This window comes from Aquarana catesbeiana, linkage group LG13, assembly GCF_042186555.1.
Source record: "Aquarana catesbeiana isolate 2022-GZ linkage group LG13, ASM4218655v1, whole genome shotgun sequence".
Taxonomy (NCBI): Eukaryota; Metazoa; Chordata; class Amphibia; order Anura; family Ranidae; genus Aquarana; species Aquarana catesbeiana.
Genome location: NC_133336.1, coordinates 97817838 through 97836094, shown reverse-complemented (window position 1 = coordinate 97836094; position 18257 = coordinate 97817838). Strand labels below are relative to the sequence as shown.

Here is an 18257-nt window from a genome sequence, read left to right as displayed (position 1 = left end):
TAGCTCCACTCCAACACAATGCAAAAGCTTCCTATGGGAAATTACCTTTTATAGTGTGGAGTGGGACTATGAGCACTGAGCCGTGATTGGAGAAAGTCATCATCACTTTGTCCAGTCAGGGCTCTGACAGTGCTCTGGTGCCCTAGGTGGCGAAGCTTTTTACCTGACCAGCGTTCAGGTGCAAGGCTTTATCCAATTAGAGCCCTAGAATGCATTGTGGGGCACTCAGCAGGCGAACATTCCGCCGAGTGACCCTCAAATTCGGGTGTTTGCTGAATAGGCGAACAGGCGATGTTCGGACCGAACGTTTGCTCAGCTCGAACCGTTTACCCAACACTACCCCTCTTTTTTTAGCAGATCAGAAGGTATTTTTAAGTATTTGCAGGATTGATAAAAGCATGTATTTGAGGGATGTAAGGAATTTGTTTTTTTAGCGCAATTTAATGTATAAGCCAAGATCTTTTCCTGCCTGAAGTCCTAATGGACAAGACAACTGACCCTCAAAATACGACTTATTTTTTCCTGTTGACTTCCATGCAGGGGTCATTAGCTCGCAATTAAAATAAAATTACTATTATAAGAGGTTCTTCTGTAAACCTACCCAAAGAGTAACTTAAAGTGGAGTTCCACCCAAAAATGGAACTTACGCTTTAAGGGAAGGTAATCCTCTGACATGCCACATCTGGCATGTCATATTCCGAGGCACCGCGGCGCTGGAAGTAAGTTCACCTCTTCCCCTCCCTCTCGTCAATCATCTGGGACACGTCAGAGGTCCCAGATGATTACCTGGCCAGTCACAGCGCGCAGCGCGGCTCGCACATGCGCAGTGCGTGCCCGGCTGTGAAGCCACAGCCAGGCGCCAAAGTGACAATGCCAGTGCCGCAGAGAGGAGGGGTAAACGAGTGGGGCTTCGTTCACCCACATCGCCAGACCCTGGGACAGGTAAGTGTCCGACTATTAAAAGTCAGCAGCTGCAGTATTTGTAGCTGCTGACTTTTAATAATTTTTTTTTAGTCAGAACTCCGCTTTAAGCCATCTTTTTTATGAAAAATAAAAAAAAATCTCTTAGTTCTGGAAGAGCACAAGGACTTTCATTTCAGTTCAACGTAGATTGGTCAGTTTTATGATCTAGAAGGAAGCAGTTAACACAAGCAGGTGACAGGATGGTTATATTTCATCATGTTCATTCACTGGATTTCCCAGCAGTTTCCATGGTTTTGTTGCCCAAAGCAACTGTCAAGAACATAAGAATTAGAGATTAGTATAATGCGACAGCTGCAGCTATTTGGAGCTGGTGAAATCAGCCTCTTATTCTCATGTTCACAGCCAGAAATCCTCCGGTAAATATTGACTCAGAGAATAAAGACTAGTAGAGATTATTAAGGTTCTCAGCACACTCTTGTGCCTTGTGCAAACACTTTCCATATGTCTTTGTCTCTTTTGCAATTCTGCTGTGATCAGTCAGTCTTTGAAACATCTTAAAAAACTTGGGGATTTTGTCCTTTCTTTACTGTAAACTGACTAATTATTTGCCGAAAACCTGCAACTTTTTAATCGGCTTTGTTCAATATAAGACAGAGGATCTTTCCCCCTCAAACACAGAATCTCCTGTTGCATTCAACTCCTCATGCGGATCTAAAATCATCTACAAGATGTATTTTTTTAAAGATTACTTTTTTGTTTTTTACCTGCACTTCCAGATTTCTCAAGGAACCTTATAACTGCCCTCCCAGGATATCTCGTTTCAAGATTTGTCAAAATTTTCCTAAATCTTATTGGAGATATTGGAGAAACTTATTACAAACAAAAAAGCGCAGTCGGCTTTGTTTTCCAGATTCCTTTAGTCGGCCATGGATGACGCCTGTGCAAAATCTTGCTGAATCTCTTGAGATTGCATGGAAACATTACTTATAGAATTGATTACTGTGTATGCCTCCCCTGTTTCTAGAATGTTGGAGAATGTTCCGGAAGATAGTGGGTGGAGGCTAGGAGGGCTGTCTTGCATATTTAGGGGCCCTTAGCCAATCCCCAGGTTGGGGGCCTGGCAGGGAACTAAGGAGCCCCTAAATAGACACGAGCCATGCCAGCAGGGGAGTCGGGTGGAAGATGGAGAAGCAGTGCTGAGGGGAGTCTGTCGTTGGACCTTGAGGGGTTTTGCCTCGGGTTGGAGCTTGGGAGGCTGGCCTGGAAGGATCCCACCACAGGAGGCAGTTGGAGGGACCCTAACCAGAGAGGCAGCAGAGAGAGCAAGGAGAGACAGTGAGTAGATCAACACCGTGCAGGGACAGACAAGGAGAGAGACTGCCAGCTGTAGCAGGGCTCTCTTGAAGACAGCGGTGTGCCAAGAGGGGCCAGGAGCACTGGCAGGGAACCCAAGAAGAGAAGGACCAGGGCTGCTCTGTGCAAAACCATTGCACAGAGCAGGCAAGTATAACATGTTTGTTATTTTATAAAAACTAAAACGTTTATCTTTGGAATCACTTTTTGTTGTGAAGGGCTGCTGTAGACTGTTATTAATTTTATATTTGGTAATTTCATGCACAACAGATATGGAAAAAATGACTACAGACAGCTTGTAAAATCGGAATAAATTATTACACAGTTATACACAAGCAGAGAATGCATTCTAACGTCACAATGAATTACCAACAATGGTTTTCATCCAATATGACATCTGTAGAATAAAGGGGCAGAATAACCAAAAACAAAAGTATTATTATAACATATCTGGTCTCAGATACAGAGTTTTAACTCATACTGTGGGTCATTTAAAAGACTTGGCATCAATGGCATATAATTCTAGTACTGACTGCTCACAGTTGGATACATCGGCTCAATTTTGAGATTATTTTAACAGCTTTTATGATTTCTGATTTCTAATATAAGTAAAAATTATATTTCGCTATTGTATTTTATCCAGTTAATACCAAACTTTTGATCCCACCTTACTAACACTGGCCATTACTTTAACTACATTTACATGGGTATCTGCAGAACTCCCTGGTACGTGTTTTCACCTTTCAGCAGAAGTCAACACAATTATCAAGACTTGAGACAGAATATTGTGAAGCTATATGATGGTGTCACCTTTGGTCCTTCCAATGAAGAATTCTAATTCTTAAAGCCGAACTCCAGCCAAATGTCTAACTACAAAGATAAAGTTGCATATAAGGGAGCTGTTTTACCTGTGGAAGAATTTGTAGTTTTGCCTATCTGGTCATGAGATTTTCAACACTCTGCTCCATGGCACAGCTACACAACACTTGGAGAGTCTTATCTCTCCTTCCAGTCTGTGACTGGACAGTGAAAGGAGCAGCATACTGGTGAGCTCATTTCTCTACCACTCTTCTGTCTGCATGCTTTTTGCCCTGAACCACAACTTCTTGGCTCCTTTAATGTGTCTGTCAAATTCAGGTACAAGCACTGCTTATTCAACAATAGAGAGCTGCATTTATATGTGTCTTTTATATCTGCCTGGAGTTCAGATTTAGGTTCAAAACTCATAGCAAACATAATTCATCTTCTCCTTGACTGACCTCAGCAGAATAAATTCTGATTGGTTGCTATAGGTTGATGCACCTAAAAATTTAATCTCTTACCGAATAAGGCAGATGGTGTTTTGGCAGCCATGGGGCCATATAGTGTAAACTAAATAGAACCTAAATACTTATGTAGCTCAATAGCTCTGTGCTACAGGGGTTGGGTAGGATTCCTTTAAAGGAAACTATAGTATTAAAAAACAAATTATATACTATTTGTAAACTCTGAACTCTCTATAAGGCCGCCAGGGCTTATCCCTGCAGTCCTAAAGCAAGAATGCTAGTATCACATCATCTAATACACCATTGACCACTAAAGGAAGCATTTACATATCTGTATATGAGATACAACAATTACTGACCAGCAATCTATTGCTAAATGTGAAAATCACATAATTACTTTTAGGTAAATGTTACAATAACAACTAAAAATGTGTACTTAATCAATATGTACTATATTTTCCTTTAAAGAAGACCATTTTTTAAAATAAGTTCACCTATAAAAAATCCCCCAGCCCTCCTTCTTATCCCCCTCAATATCACTAGTTGTGATCACCCCTTTCCCCTGAAGGCCTCCACCAGTTGCTGCCTCCTGTAATGTCTGCAGCCTGACTGGTAAAAGCCAAGTGTAGGGCTGCCTGCACCTGCACATTATGGTACATCCACTTTAGGTTTATGTGATGATTTTTACTGGCTGGGTTGCAGACAGTGAGGGATTCCACAGTAATCAGATGAGATTACTACGGACCTGCAATGTGGGTAATGAGAGGGGTAGAGAAAGGGGCTGGTAGATTTTTTTTTTAAGGTGAACATGTACTTTAAAGTGTTACTAAACCCACAACAGTAAAATCAGTCTGTATATGCAGTAAAGCATGCTTGTTATACTCACTGTGGAACCTAAGGGGTTAATCCTCTGCATTGTGTAAAAAGGCTGTTTGATCCTGTCTTCTTTGATCCTATCCTTTTTCCACAGTCCCCAATACATCTTCTGAAAGTACAGAGTGTTGGGGGCACTCTGCACATGCTTAGTTTGGTGTGTATTGCTAGGGAGGTTTATTTATTTTTCTTTGGGAGTGCACGTGATCGGCACAGGGCCAATCAGCACTGTCCAGACAGAGGATGAGCGGTCATGTAGCCTCATAGAACAGTCACAGGAGAATGAAAACTCCTCCTACAAGCTTTAACCAGTGCTCGGCCGGACACTAATAAAATTCACAAGACTACTATTTACTGCTGATGAGAAAAGTTATTTAGCAGTTTATATTTACTAAAATAATCTCATTTCCATGTTCTGTGTACTGTGGGAGACCAGATAAAGTGAATGCAGGGTCCTGGGTTTAGTAACATTTTAAGCCCCTGTTCTTGTATGAAATCATAGTTTAGATTATCCACTATTCTTTTTTCAAATTTTCATTCATTTTCATTTAGTCAGCAGATTTTTATTACATCCAGCTAGGTAGTCTCTTGTATTAGGTACAGTTTGCATTAACTGATAGAATAAAGAAAAGCTAGAAAAGCCACTGATGAAGCTGTAGTCTGTGAACTACATCACGGCAATGGTTGTCAAGGAAAGTCTTATACCCAATTCACTTAAATGGATGAAAAAGAAATGATAATTATAAGGGAATGTTTTGAAAAGGCATTTTAAAAATAGTTATGAACCTTTTCCAATCCTAAAACGGGAAACAGGTGTAAGGGGTAAAGCTTGGATGAAGAAACCATATGAAACACAATCAGATTTATGCACAACATAAAGCTGTGGATTGCAGAGCTACATGTCACATACATTACATCTGATAACATGAAGAACTAAATATCAGAGAGACACATGATGCTCAGTGTTGCATAATTGAGCCTCTAACATTCAGAACTACATGTAAGAAAGACAGCTATAAGGTAGTTTAGATATAAGAATATGAAATTAAGTCTAACATTTCTAATAATGTGACATGCAACTCAGCATTATTGGCCCATTAGTCTTTAACTCGTACTTCTGATGTCATGTTGTTTGTCCATATAGAAACTTTACCGTATAGGAGTTTTTTAACACTGCATGATAATAAATTACTAATCAAGTCATTGAATGATCTAAATGGAAATGTGCTTGAGGTTTTACAGGTCTGTTGATAACACAATACATCTTCACTGAGGATCCACAAGACTTGCTTTGCAGTGGACGAGATGAAAAATGCAGCCAGAGATGAAAAAGCATGATTGGATCACTTTATAAGAAATCTCACTGGATAAAATAGAATTCCAAATGTCAGCCATATCCAGAGGCAGCTGGACCCCAGGGACAAATATGAAGACATCAAGTGATGCCATTTAAGGACTGGCAGTGCCTAACCACCTGCGAAAAGTCTTGGAGTTTAATGTTCAGAACCTGGTGGTCCATGAAATGTCCCAGGATCCCATCTCCGTGGACCATGTAGAAAGTGTTGCTCTGAGTATTCATGTTGCCTGGATCACTTCCCACTGTTGGCTCCCCAGATCTGACTGGCAAGGGTTGATCATAACTCTGGAGGTGTGAGTGTCCAAACACAGGGCACTGCTTAGATGCTGCAAGAAGTGCCCTTTCAACTTCCATTTCTGGAAAAGACAAAATAACATACGGTCAACATCATTCTAACGTCAGTTTAATAGCAAAGTAGCTGAAGAATAATGTTGGACAAAGGCTAAACTGACTGGATATTGAAAAATACAGAGCCCCATAGTCGATGGAAAGACTCCATATTGCCCTTACCAAGAAATAGCTAAACCACAGTCTAAATGTAATGTTTAGACATGCAAAATATGTGCCCTAAAGTTGGTCCGGCCATGTTGTCATAATGGCTGTATTTTTCTGTACAAGAAATATACAGCAGTTTGACTTGAACATGGGACATAACACAACTGGTGCCATGATGACCACATGCACAACATGATATATCATCATCTGTAGAAAGACAGAGTGGCTTTGCTCTGCAAATCATACTAAACTGCAAATCCCAACTGGATTATCGAACCCAAATCAGAATATTAACCTTGGACAGAGAACTGCGATGCCTGGCTTAATTGTGTTAGAATGCTGTTTTTTTTTTAAACAGTCAATTCTACATTTTGTATGACACACTGCTTTTGCTTACTTTAAACAGGTTTTGCATTCCTTACCATACAGGTCTATAGCCATACAAAACCAGCTTGAAGCAAGTCATTTGCAGGTCAGAAGGAGGCAAACAATAATAGGGCATGTCGTTTTTAGATATGACCACTAGGGGCTGCTATATTTACATATCCATATATTACAACATTGATTTTGTATAGATGATATGGGCTAAGCCTTCGTGGCATTTATTAATGGAAATAACCACAACAACTAGTGGTGGCTGCTGAAGGATAGGAGCATTTACCAGGTTTCATAGAAATTTTAACAGTGTTCGTTATGAGAATTAGGCAGATAGGGAAGTGACAACATGGTCAATCCGGGTGTCTTGGGTGGCTGTTGTTGCCTATAATAAACATTAGGAAGATAGGGGAGATCCAAGATGAACCGATCTGGGTGTACTAGGAAGTCCTTGTTGTATATAAATAAGCTGAAATGATGGGCGTAGGTTTCCTAGCACCTGATGATGTCCTTTCCTAAAAGGAAGCGCAGTGGACGGTTACTTCTGGTTTGACGTTGCTTCCTCCACTGGAAATAAGCGGCATCCATTTTTAATACTAGAATTCAATATTTTTCTAAGGCAAACACTATTTTTCACTCTGCATGTGCATTGTTTTTATATTTTTTGATTAAAAAAAGCGGTACTTTTCACTATGTCGTTTTCTCTTCCTTAATGCTGCATATGGAGAATTTTTCTGATATAAGCTGGAACAACTACTTATGTTGGAACAGAGGGGAAATTCGTTTGGAGTACATGGAAGCCATAACACCCTGGATAACTATGCATGCTGGTTTTGACTCCCTTGTTGATGCAGGGAGTCAAAATCCTCCGGTGAGTGCTGTGTGAGGTCTGTGTACCGGATCTTCTATAGAGAACACACTGTGGAGTACACTCTGTCCTTATCTTTGTGTTTGGTGGATTGTAGTTGAGGAGTGGGTCTGTCACCTGAACAACACTTTGATTATATTGATTTACAGTGAATGTGATCACATTTGGACTTCCTATTAATTATATGATTTATGATTGCATATATAACAATGTTTATATGTGGTTTTGAGTATAGGTAGCACCTTAGGGTAGGTGGGGATTGTTTTGGGTTCTAAAGTCTAACAGTTTTTTACCTTAATGCTGCATTAAGGTAAAATCCCCCCCCCCCCCCCCAACTGTTCTCCCTACCTCCCCAAACACTTCCATCATCTGACAGCTGCAGCTCTTCTCCCTTCAATTCCTGATTTCACAGAAGACACAGTCAGCAGCAGGCCCCATAGCCACTTTTTCAGTCAAATCCTGTGAAGAGGGAGCAGGGGTGTGCCCAGGTCATGCTGTGCGTGTCCATTGACGCACACAATCCAGCTTGGGAGAATGCCCACATAGGTGCTCCCATAGCGGAGAGCACCAGCGAGGGACTCCAGAAAAGGAGGTAAGGGACAGCTCTGTGCAAAACCATTGCACAGAGCAGTTAAGTATAATATCCTTTTCATTGTAATAATAGAAAAAGTCTCTAACGAATGCCATCAATACAAACCCAAAGACCGTTCACAAAAGCCCTAAATATATTTATTTACCTTTTTTTTTAATTTATGTACAGTTATATGTTAAATATAAGGTTTTCCAAATAGCATTTAAAAAGTGCTGCTACTTCTATCTCAGGACTTGTGGAAAGCCCTGCCAGACGGGCAGAATCCACATCTCCCCTACTGGGTGGGACTGTACTACCTAGGGGTTACGGGTTTGAAATGGAAGTGGACTCTCAACCACCAGATCGTAGAGTTTGCAATAGCCTATTGTATGCATTACTGTATTGTATTTATGCCATTTCTGCATATAAATGATTGCTTGTTTCATCTGTATCTGTTTCTGTCTTGTTCCTTTGCGATGAAAGTTTAAAGAGGTTTGCATTGGGTCTACTAATAAAACTCTTGGAAGACTTAACATAGACAATTATCTTGTACATATACTGTACATAAAAGATCCATGTAGTAAACTTGGTAGAAAGTTGTTCTGTTCAAAGAAGTATCATCACAAGTAAACCTGCTTGTAAATCACCCAGGGACCCAGTGCACATCACACTTTTGTTCATTTCAGTCTGAGCAATGGTTAGGAAATAAAATGTCATTGTTATTACTTTTAGGGCTGGCTGCTGTACCTCCCCAGGCTGAAGCCAAATTTATGGGCATTCCTATTTGGAAGTTACTGTACAGCCAGCACTGAACCCTCAACCGCTCTACATTCTGCATCACTGTAATATTGCAGCCCTATCTGTGCCTCTTCTGCTACCTTATTTGTATATAAAACACTAGCTTAAAGTGATTGTAAAGTCTTGTTTTTTTTTCTGTAAAAATAAAAAAACATGTTATACTTACCTACTCTGTTTTAGTGAATTTGCACAGAGCAGCCCGGATCCTCCACTTCTTGGGTCCCTCTTTTGTGATCCTGGCCCCTCCCTCCTGTTCAGTGCCCCCACAGAAAGCAGCTTGATATGGGGGCACCCAAGCTGAGTGACAGCTCCCTGTGTCCATTCAGACACGGAGCCCGACCCAGCCCTGCCCCTCCCCTCCCCTGATTGGCTAGCTGACTTTGATTGACAGCAGCGGGAGCCAATGGCACCGCTGCTGTGTCTCAGCCAATCAGGAAGGATAATCTCAAACAGCTGGGACCCTCTTGGACATTGCTGGATAGCGAGGGACCTCAGGTAAGTGTTAGGGGCTGAGGGGGGCTGCTGCAACAGGCTTATCTTAATGCATAGAATGCATTAAGATAAAAAACCTTCTGCCTTTACAACCCCCTTAACTGAGCCCAGACCCATGTGCTATTTTGCAGGAGATAGTTTATCAAGCTGTTGGCTTGTTTTCTTACAGCAGCTGCAGAATTCACAGTTTGATAATTCATCTCTGAAATAGCAGGAGGGTCTGGGCTCAGCCAAGCTATGTTTTATACATGTAGGGAAGCAGAGGCAGTACAGGCCTGTATGCTTAGAAGAAGAGCTGGCAGCCTGCAGAGGAGGGGGTAGCATGGAATGTATGGGCTCTATGTGCACTCTCTGTCACACTCTTTTTTCTGAGTTGTCAATCAGAACTGCTCTCTCCTTCGTCCAGTGTTGTTGGACAGCAGTAGAAGGTTGGAGGATCAGCTATCCGGTAATGCAATTTAACAAGCATTTTATACTTTTTATTTAACCAATTTTGGGGCAATTTTGATATTTTTTTACCCACAAGGTAAAATCAGTATTTCTGCTAGAAAATGTACTTAGAACTCCCAAATATTATACAGTATATGTTCTGGAAACCGAAGTCCCAGGAAATAAAAAAGTGGCTTTTGCAAATTTTTATGTCACACAATATTTGTGCTGGCCTTTCAAATTAAATTAAATTAATTTTAATAGTGCACCCAAACACAATTGTTTTTTGTAAAATATAAATGATGATGATGCATGGAGTCAAACATCTCAACATTTATGCATGTCTGGAAAATGACAATAAACTATGGTACCAAAATTTGTTCATAGGTGATGCTTTAAAAGCGTTTACATCAGTTTGGAGTTAAACATGAACTAGGGCCCTAGAATTATTGCTCTCATGCCGTTGCTGATGGTGATACATCATGTGCGGTGCAATCACCATTTACATATGTGTGGGTTTACATTTGTGTATGCGTTTATCCCCTTGCACTAGCTTTGGCATACCTCCCAACTTTTTGAGATGGGAACAAGGGACACCTATTAGCAAAAGTATGTAGGCATTGGACACATTCCCTGCCACACCCCTTTAAAGGAGAATTATACACAAAAAAAAACTGTTTACAAGTTAAAATCAGTATTTTTTGCTAAAATATTACTTCAAACCCCCAAACATTATATATAATTTTATAGCAAAGACCCTAGAGAATAAAATGGCAGTCGTTTCAATATTTTATGTCACACGGTATTTGCGCAGCGGTCTTTCAAACGCAATTTTTTGGAAAAAATACACTTCACTAAATAAAAAAAAAAACTAAACAGTAAAGTTAGCCAAATTGTTTTGTATATTGTGAAAGATGATGTTACACCGAGTAAATAGATACCTAACATGTTACACTTTAAAATTGCATGCACTCATGGAATAGCGACAAACTATGGTACTTAAAAATCTCCATAGGCGACGCTTTAAAAATTTTCAATGGTTACCAGTTTAGAGTTACAGAGGATGTCTTTTGCTAGAATTATTGCTCTTTCTCTAACAAATGTGGCGATACCTCACATGTATGATTTAAACACTGTTTAAATTTGCGGACGTCAGTGGCATCTGGAGGGGGGGCTAAGGAGGCTGGAGCCTCGAGTGGGCCCCCAAAAAGCCCCGGGTCTCGGGCATTCACAAATGTATTATTTGCCCCGAGCCCGAGCGGGGACCGATCTGACTCGAAGCGCGGCCGAGTGACATAGCAGGTCCTGCCTTCTGCAGCTTGCAGCGCCTATGATGAACATCCCACTGGTCCAATGCTGTGACATCCATCATAGGCGCTGCAGGCTCCAGAAGGTGGGAATTACAATGCGGCTGCGTCACTATGAGAAGATCCCCACTCGGCGTTCAGGCGGGTGGCTCTCCTCTCCCGTCCTCTCCTGTCTCTGGCTGCCTGCTGTTTCCTGGGATGGGCGCGCCAGCGCCGCACATTACGGCTGAGCTGCAGGAGGAGCCGGAGGTCATGGTCACCTGAAGTCTGACGTCACTTATAATAGGTCAGGTAGGTCAGTGCATGTCAGTGTGTGTTAGGTAGGTCAGTGTGGGTCTGGGTCAGTGTAATGGTTAGTGTTTGTCAGTGTCAGGTAGGTCAGTGTATGTTGTCAGGTAGGTCAGTGTGCGTCAGGTAGGTCAGTGTGCGTCAGTCAGTGTAATGGTCAGTGTATGTCAGGTAGATCAGTGTGGGTCAGGTAGGTCAGTGTGGGTCAGTGTAATGATCAGTGTGAGTCAGGTAGGTCAATGTGGGTCAGGTAGGTCAGTGTGGGTCAGGTAGGTCAGTGTGGGTCAGGTAGGTCAGTGTAATGGCCAGTGTGGGTCAGTGTGTGTCAATGTGGGTCAGGTAGGTCAGTGTAATGGTCAGGTAGGTCAGTATATGTCTGGTAGGTCAGTGTGTGTCAGGTAGGCCAGTGTGCGTCAGGTAGGTCAGTGCGGGTCAGTGTAATGAACAGTGTGGGTCAGGTAAGTCAGAGTGCGTCAGGTAGGTCAGTGTGGGTCAGTGTAATGATCAGTGTGGGTCAGGTAGGTCAGTGTGGATCAGTGTAATGTTCAGTGTGGGTCAGGTAGGTCAGTGTGGGTCAGTGTGTGTCAGGTAGGTTAGTGTGGGTCAGGTAGGTCAGTGTTTTTTTAGGTAGGTCAGTGTAATGGTCAGGTAAGTCAGTGTAATGGTCAGTGTGGGTCAGGTAGGTCAGTGTAATGGTCAGTGTGTGTCAGGTAGGTCAGTGTAATGGTCAGTGTAGGTCAGTGTGTGTCAGGTAGGTCAGTGTGTGTCAGGTAGGTCAGTGTAATGGTCTGTGTGTATCAGGTAGGTCAGTGTGGGTCAGGTAGGTCAGTTTTTAGTGGTCAGCATTGATGCGCACTGGTAAGCCAGGCAGCAACCAGTAGGTGAGCTTAACCCCCCCCCCTCCCCCTTTGTCCGGCTCAGACTTTGGGCTGAAGCCCCTGGTCTTTTACCCACCTAGCAACGCCCCTGGCGGGCATGACTTATGTATGCGTTTTCTTTGGTGCGCGAGCGAGCGGGGACCGGGACGCTTTAAAATTAGAATTTTTTTCTTATTTATTTATTTATGTTTTCTGTTCCTTTAAAAAAAAAAAAATATGATCACTTTTATTGCTGTCGCAAGGAAATTAAAAAACATCCCTTGTGACAGTAATAGGTAGTGACAGGTACTCTTTATGGAAGGGCTGGGGTCTAAAAGACCCCAAACCCTTCCTCTGCACTTCAAAGTATTCAAAACCCCAAAATCTGCATTTTTGAATACCTTGGATTTTTTTAAAGCAGCACCGTTGGCTGCAGTAAACCAGAAGTGACGTAATGTTGCTTCCGAGTTACTACATCGGAGACCTGATTGAAGATACCTTCTCCCCTGACTGTAACAGGCAGAACACACGGGATGCCGTTTTGCGTAATCTATGAGGCCTACCTGAATGTCAATGACAAAGCAAGACTACATTATATCTGATAACAGAGACCATATACAGTGGATATAAAAAGTCTACACAACCCTGTTAAAATGTCAGGTTTCTGTAATGTAAAAAAATGAGACAGAGATAAATCATTTCAGAACATTTTCCACCTTTAATGTGACCTATAAACTATACAACTCAATTGAGAAACAAACTGAAATCCTTTGGGGGGGGGGGGGGGTGAGTAAACATAAAAAAACTAAAATAATGTGGTTGCATAAGTGTTCACACCCTGTTATAACTGGGGATGTAGCTGTGTTCAGAGTTAAGCAATTACATTCAAACTCATGTTAAACAGGAGTCAGTACACACCTGTCATCATTTAAAGTGCCTCTGATTAACCCCAAATAAAGTTAATCTGATCTAGTAGGTCTTTCCTGATATTGTCTTAGTCGCATCCTACAGCAAAAGCCATGGTCCACAGAGAGCTTCCAAAGCATCTGAGGGATCTCATTGTTAAAAGGTATCAGTCAGAAGAAGGGTACAAAAGATATTCCAAAGCATTAGATATACCATGGAACACAGTGAAGACAGTCATCATCAAGTGGAGAAAATATGGCACAATAGTGACATTACCAAGAACTGGACGTCCCTCCAAAATTGATGAAAAGATAAGAAGGAAACTGGTCAGGGAGGGTGCCAAGAGGCCTACAGCAACATTAAAGGAGCTGCAGGAATATCTGGCAAGTACTGGCTGTGTGGTACATGTGCCAACAATCTCCCGTACTCTTCATATGTCTGGGCAATGGGGTAGAGTGGCAAGACAGAAGCTTTTTCTTACAAAGAAAAACATCCAAGCCCTGCTAAATTTTGAAAAAACACATCTGAAGTCTCCCAAAAGCATGTGGGAAAAATGTGTTATGGTCAGATGAAACCAAGGTTGACCTTTTTTGCCATAATTCCAAAAGATATGTTTGGTGCAAAAACAACACTGGACATCACCAAAAGAACACCATACCCATAGTGAAGCATGGTGGTGGCAGCATCATGCTTTGGAGCTGTTTTTCTTCAGCTGGAACAGGGGCCTTAGTCAAGGTAGAGGGAATTATGAACAGTTCCAAATACCAGTCAATATTGGCACAATAACTTCAGGCTTCTCCTAGAAAGCTGAACATGAAGAGGAACTTCATCTTTCAGGATGAAAACGACCCAAAGCATACATCCAAATCAACAAAGGAATGGATTCATCAGATGAAGATTAAAGTTTTGGAATGGCCCAGCCAGATCCCAGCCCTGAATATGATTGAAAATCTTTGGGTTGCTCTGAAGAGGGCTGTGCACAGGAGATGCCCTCGCAATCTGACAGATTTGGAGTGTTTTTGCAAAGAAGAGTGGGCAAATATTGCCAAGTCAAGATGTGCCATGCTGATAGAGTCATACCCAAAAAGACTGAGTGCTGTAATAAAATCAAAAGGTGCTTCAACAAAGGATGTGCACACTTATGCAACCCTTTTTTTTTTTTTCTTTTTTTTTTAATTTTTACTTCCCTCCACCTAAAAGATTTCAGTTTGTCGTTCAACTGAGTTGTACAGTTTATAGGTCACTTTAAAGGTGCCTTTACACAACCTTTACACAACCCCACAACCCCATTTTGCCTTTACACAACCCCATTTATTGTGTTCCTCCCCAGCTTTATACTCTCCAGTCTCCCTCCCTTTTGCTGCCCAGGAATAAAACCTGCAGTGTAGCAAGAAGTACCAATAGAGATGGGACCTGCATTTCTAAATAATGTGAATAATGCATATTTTCCAGAACAGAGCTTTGTGGCCACTACAGAACACAGAGATACTTCCCCATGGATTGATGTCACTTGGTCATGCGATCTGTACTAAGAAATCGTGGTTTAGCATTCCTGAGTTTCACTTCACTGTGCAACTTCCCTGCACAGTTGTCACCTTTAGACAGCACATCTCCCATTGTCAGAGGTGCAATCTACATAACTCCATGCTTTTCTATTGGCAGTTAGGGGCAAGGAGTGAGAAGGAGTGGGAATAAGCTCCCCTAACATTTAGCCAGAACAGAGGTCTGGACACAGAAGTGACACACTGCGACCTTTGCTCCTACACCTCTGCCGACAGCAACAGCCCACAGTATAAGTCAAATACAGGGCTATAAATACACACATATATATATATATATATATATATATATATATATATATATATATATATATATATATAAATATATATATATATCCTGTTTGTTGTTATATTTAAATGTTTTCCACCTCTGTGAAATGTGATGACATGCTTATTGAACATTACTGTACCTTATTTCACAATTACATTGACTAAAACTCTATTTCATGATTTCACAACAGGATGGATATGTGGTGATAAGCATTACAACTAATCACACATTAGCTTTTATTATTCTTAAATATAAACTGCTACAGTTAAAGACATAATTTGCTGTTATAGCTTACAAAACATCACTGTACTTGCACAATGTAATAAAAGTACTAGATATATTATTTATTAATATCTACTGCATGCTTAAAACCATAGCTACCTGTCTGCTGTCTTTCTGGTTGCAGTGTTCAAGCATGACGAGGGCTCCAGTGGAGAATGATGTGATGGACAGACACTTATCTTGCTGTCGAATCAAGGCATCACTGAGGACCCACTCCTGAGATTTGGAGTTAGAAAGGAATCAGATAACAGAGCAAAAAGACAGCATACAAGAGATAACAAGCATTGGAAAAAAAAAAAAACTAGATCTACATGGGAAATGTTACCAACCAGGAACCCCAGAGTAATGCACCAAGTTAAAACACATCAACATCCCAAAGATGATTTTACTGACAGACCTTATAGAACGTTTCTCATTCCCTTAATATCCTCATGTTGAATAATATGCATTGAGCTATGGGAGCTCAGGATCATCGCCAGTGACTTGTGAAAGTGACAGTGTTTTTTGAATTTGCAAACAACCCAGAAAACAAAACAGCTTTTTTTAGCAAACAAGCATAAAGTAGTCCATAATTCTTGTGCAACAGAAAAACAATTGAGGGGCTCACCACCACTATACTAGTTCCACACTGAAGTTTAGGGGTTTCCCGTCTACTTGGGGTCCCAAAGAGGAGGTTTTCACAGTTCAGCAACCATGGCTCAGTCTCAAGCTAGTCCACCCTGCTCACTTAAGTGTGTCATGCTATCTCCTTATAGACACGTGCCAACTGTTTCCTCTTCATTTTCTGGACTTTGATCCACCTGGGTTAACCCCTTTAGGACCAAAGTGTTTGGAGGTTCTTCCCTCCCAAAACTCTTTGAACCTCCAACATTTTGAGCCCCTAATGAGGCCTTAGAAATCCAGGGAGTACTAAAAATCAGTCCTGTCTTCTATAGCTGGACTACCCCCAGAACTCTTCACCCTGCATGGGTGAGAACACTTGAATACTCAATATTGCTTTCAAATCATCCCCCTTAAAGGGATCACAATTCAAATAGTGGGGAAAAATACCTGCTGTCCAGGACGCATTCCCGGCGTCCTGTACAGTATTTAAAAGAGTCCAGGTTCTAGGCATTTTCTGTCATGTATAATAGTAAACTACCATTTTGTATGACATGGTCACACATAACCCTACAAATAATTGTCCCCATAAAGCCAGCCAATCACCAGCAGCAGATTGGGTTACACCATCAGTTGCATATGAACTGAGTTTTTCACTTGGCAGCAGTGGCAAAGCGTGGGTTTTCAACACCTGGGGCAAGGCAAGTAATTTGCTCCCCCTAACTCATGGACTTTTATATACCCCCACCCTGGTCACACCCCCCAGATACCCCCCACTCTGCTCACACCCCCATATACCCCCCCCCCCCCAATTCCTCCACTCTGATCACACCTCCAGATACCCCACCAGCTCCCACCACTCTGATTACACCCCCAGACCCCCCCCCCCCATCCCTTCACTCTGATCACACACCCCAGATACCCCCTCCCCCATCCCACACAATCCCTCCACATCTGACCAATCCTGCAGCACCAGGGACAGGAGGGTTAGCTGTGTCCAACGCAGGCAGGAGAATGTCTCCAGCAGGACTCTGCTTCTCTCTGCTTTCTCTGTGACAGAAGCTAAACAGCAGGTAAACTAAAATTTTCACGCTGCAACCTCTCTCCTACAGCATGGAGGTTTTAGTTGACCTCCAATGTAAGCTAAAATGGTCAAATTATTTAAAAAAATTGGGAGCATTGTGACACTAAACTGGGAGCACTGCATGTAATATTACTGCTTCCTATGGCCACAATATTTCTGAATCATCTTCTCTCACCAATCCTCAAACCTGTTGCTTTGGTTATCGACAGATTATGAACAATTAAACCGTCTAAGGCTGGGTTTACACCTATGCGAGTTTTCCCCACATCCAATTGGCATAGCAGGAGATTGTGACTGGCTCTCTATGGAGCCGCTTCACACATTTCTGTAGCGGCTCCAACGCAATTTGCACAGGAGCCCTGAGCATCTTTTGGTCCATTTCAGGTACGAATACAGACAAAAATTTGGGCTGAAATCGGACCTGAAACTGTGAATGTTGACGCACCGGACTCCTGCTGTAAGCCGCTGCGTGTTATAGTGTGAACCCAGCCTAACAGTTTCCTATGTATGTTCTGCTGTGGAAAACACAAAAAAAAAAAAAAAATACTGCGCTACCTATAGAAAATATCCCCCCAAAAAGCAGCAGTTAAACAGTGAGATGTGCACTAAAATAACTAATAAAAAAGAAATAACCGCGCTAAATATAAGTGAAACACGTGAAGCAATCTCAAAGACATATATAAATAAAAAATATTGAAAAATATTAAAAATTAAATTATGAAAAGTACATGGGTCAACACATGTATGTATGAATCAAACATGAGTGTCCATATGTAATATTTGCGAATAAAAATAAGTGTCCATATATAGTAACAGAAAATAAAAATGTGAAGTAATGATCTGAAAACAGTCCAAGAAAGACCCCTTGGGTGAATCCAACCAGAGTCAATGGTGTAAAAAATATGAGTGACAACCCATACAGTATCCGCAAATACCCAATAATTGCGCTTATGCAAGGCAAGCGTACACCAGCCTGTATCACGTCTTGGTGTGGAGAATCCAGATGGTGCTCTTAGAACTAGTGCAAAAAGATACAGCAGGAAAAAAAGGGAACTTAGAGTGAACACTAGCAAACTCAGTAGTGAAGATGAGACCCCACACTCCGTGCAAATATTGCGCTTACCACAAGGCAAGCCAACAACAGTTTGTGTTCAGTATTGGTTAACCACACCACACTACGTGATCCACCACCAGGCAAATAATGCGCTTACCGCAAGGCAAGCCAACCACAGCTTATGTTCAATAGCAGTATGAGAGATCCATTGGCGTTCTGGACTGCTTGCGGCAGGAACCGGGGGATACA

The 18257-nt window shown here is 41.8% G+C and overlaps 1 protein-coding gene across 1 annotated transcript in view; it reads right to left on the bottom strand.

The window, feature by feature from the left end:
* Positions 1 to 2573: 2573 nt before the first annotated feature.
* The window catches only part of GALNT16 (polypeptide N-acetylgalactosaminyltransferase 16), a 231194-nt gene continuing 215510 nt past the window's right edge, over positions 2574 to 18257 (bottom strand). Inside the window, exons 14-15 of the mRNA XM_073610151.1 lie at positions 15370 to 15486; positions 2574 to 6128 (exon numbers count right to left, since the gene is read on the bottom strand). Of these exons, the coding sequence (XP_073466252.1) occupies positions 5991 to 6128; positions 15370 to 15486 (255 nt within the window). The 3' untranslated portion in view covers positions 2574 to 5990. The remainder of the gene's footprint in view (positions 6129 to 15369; positions 15487 to 18257) is intronic.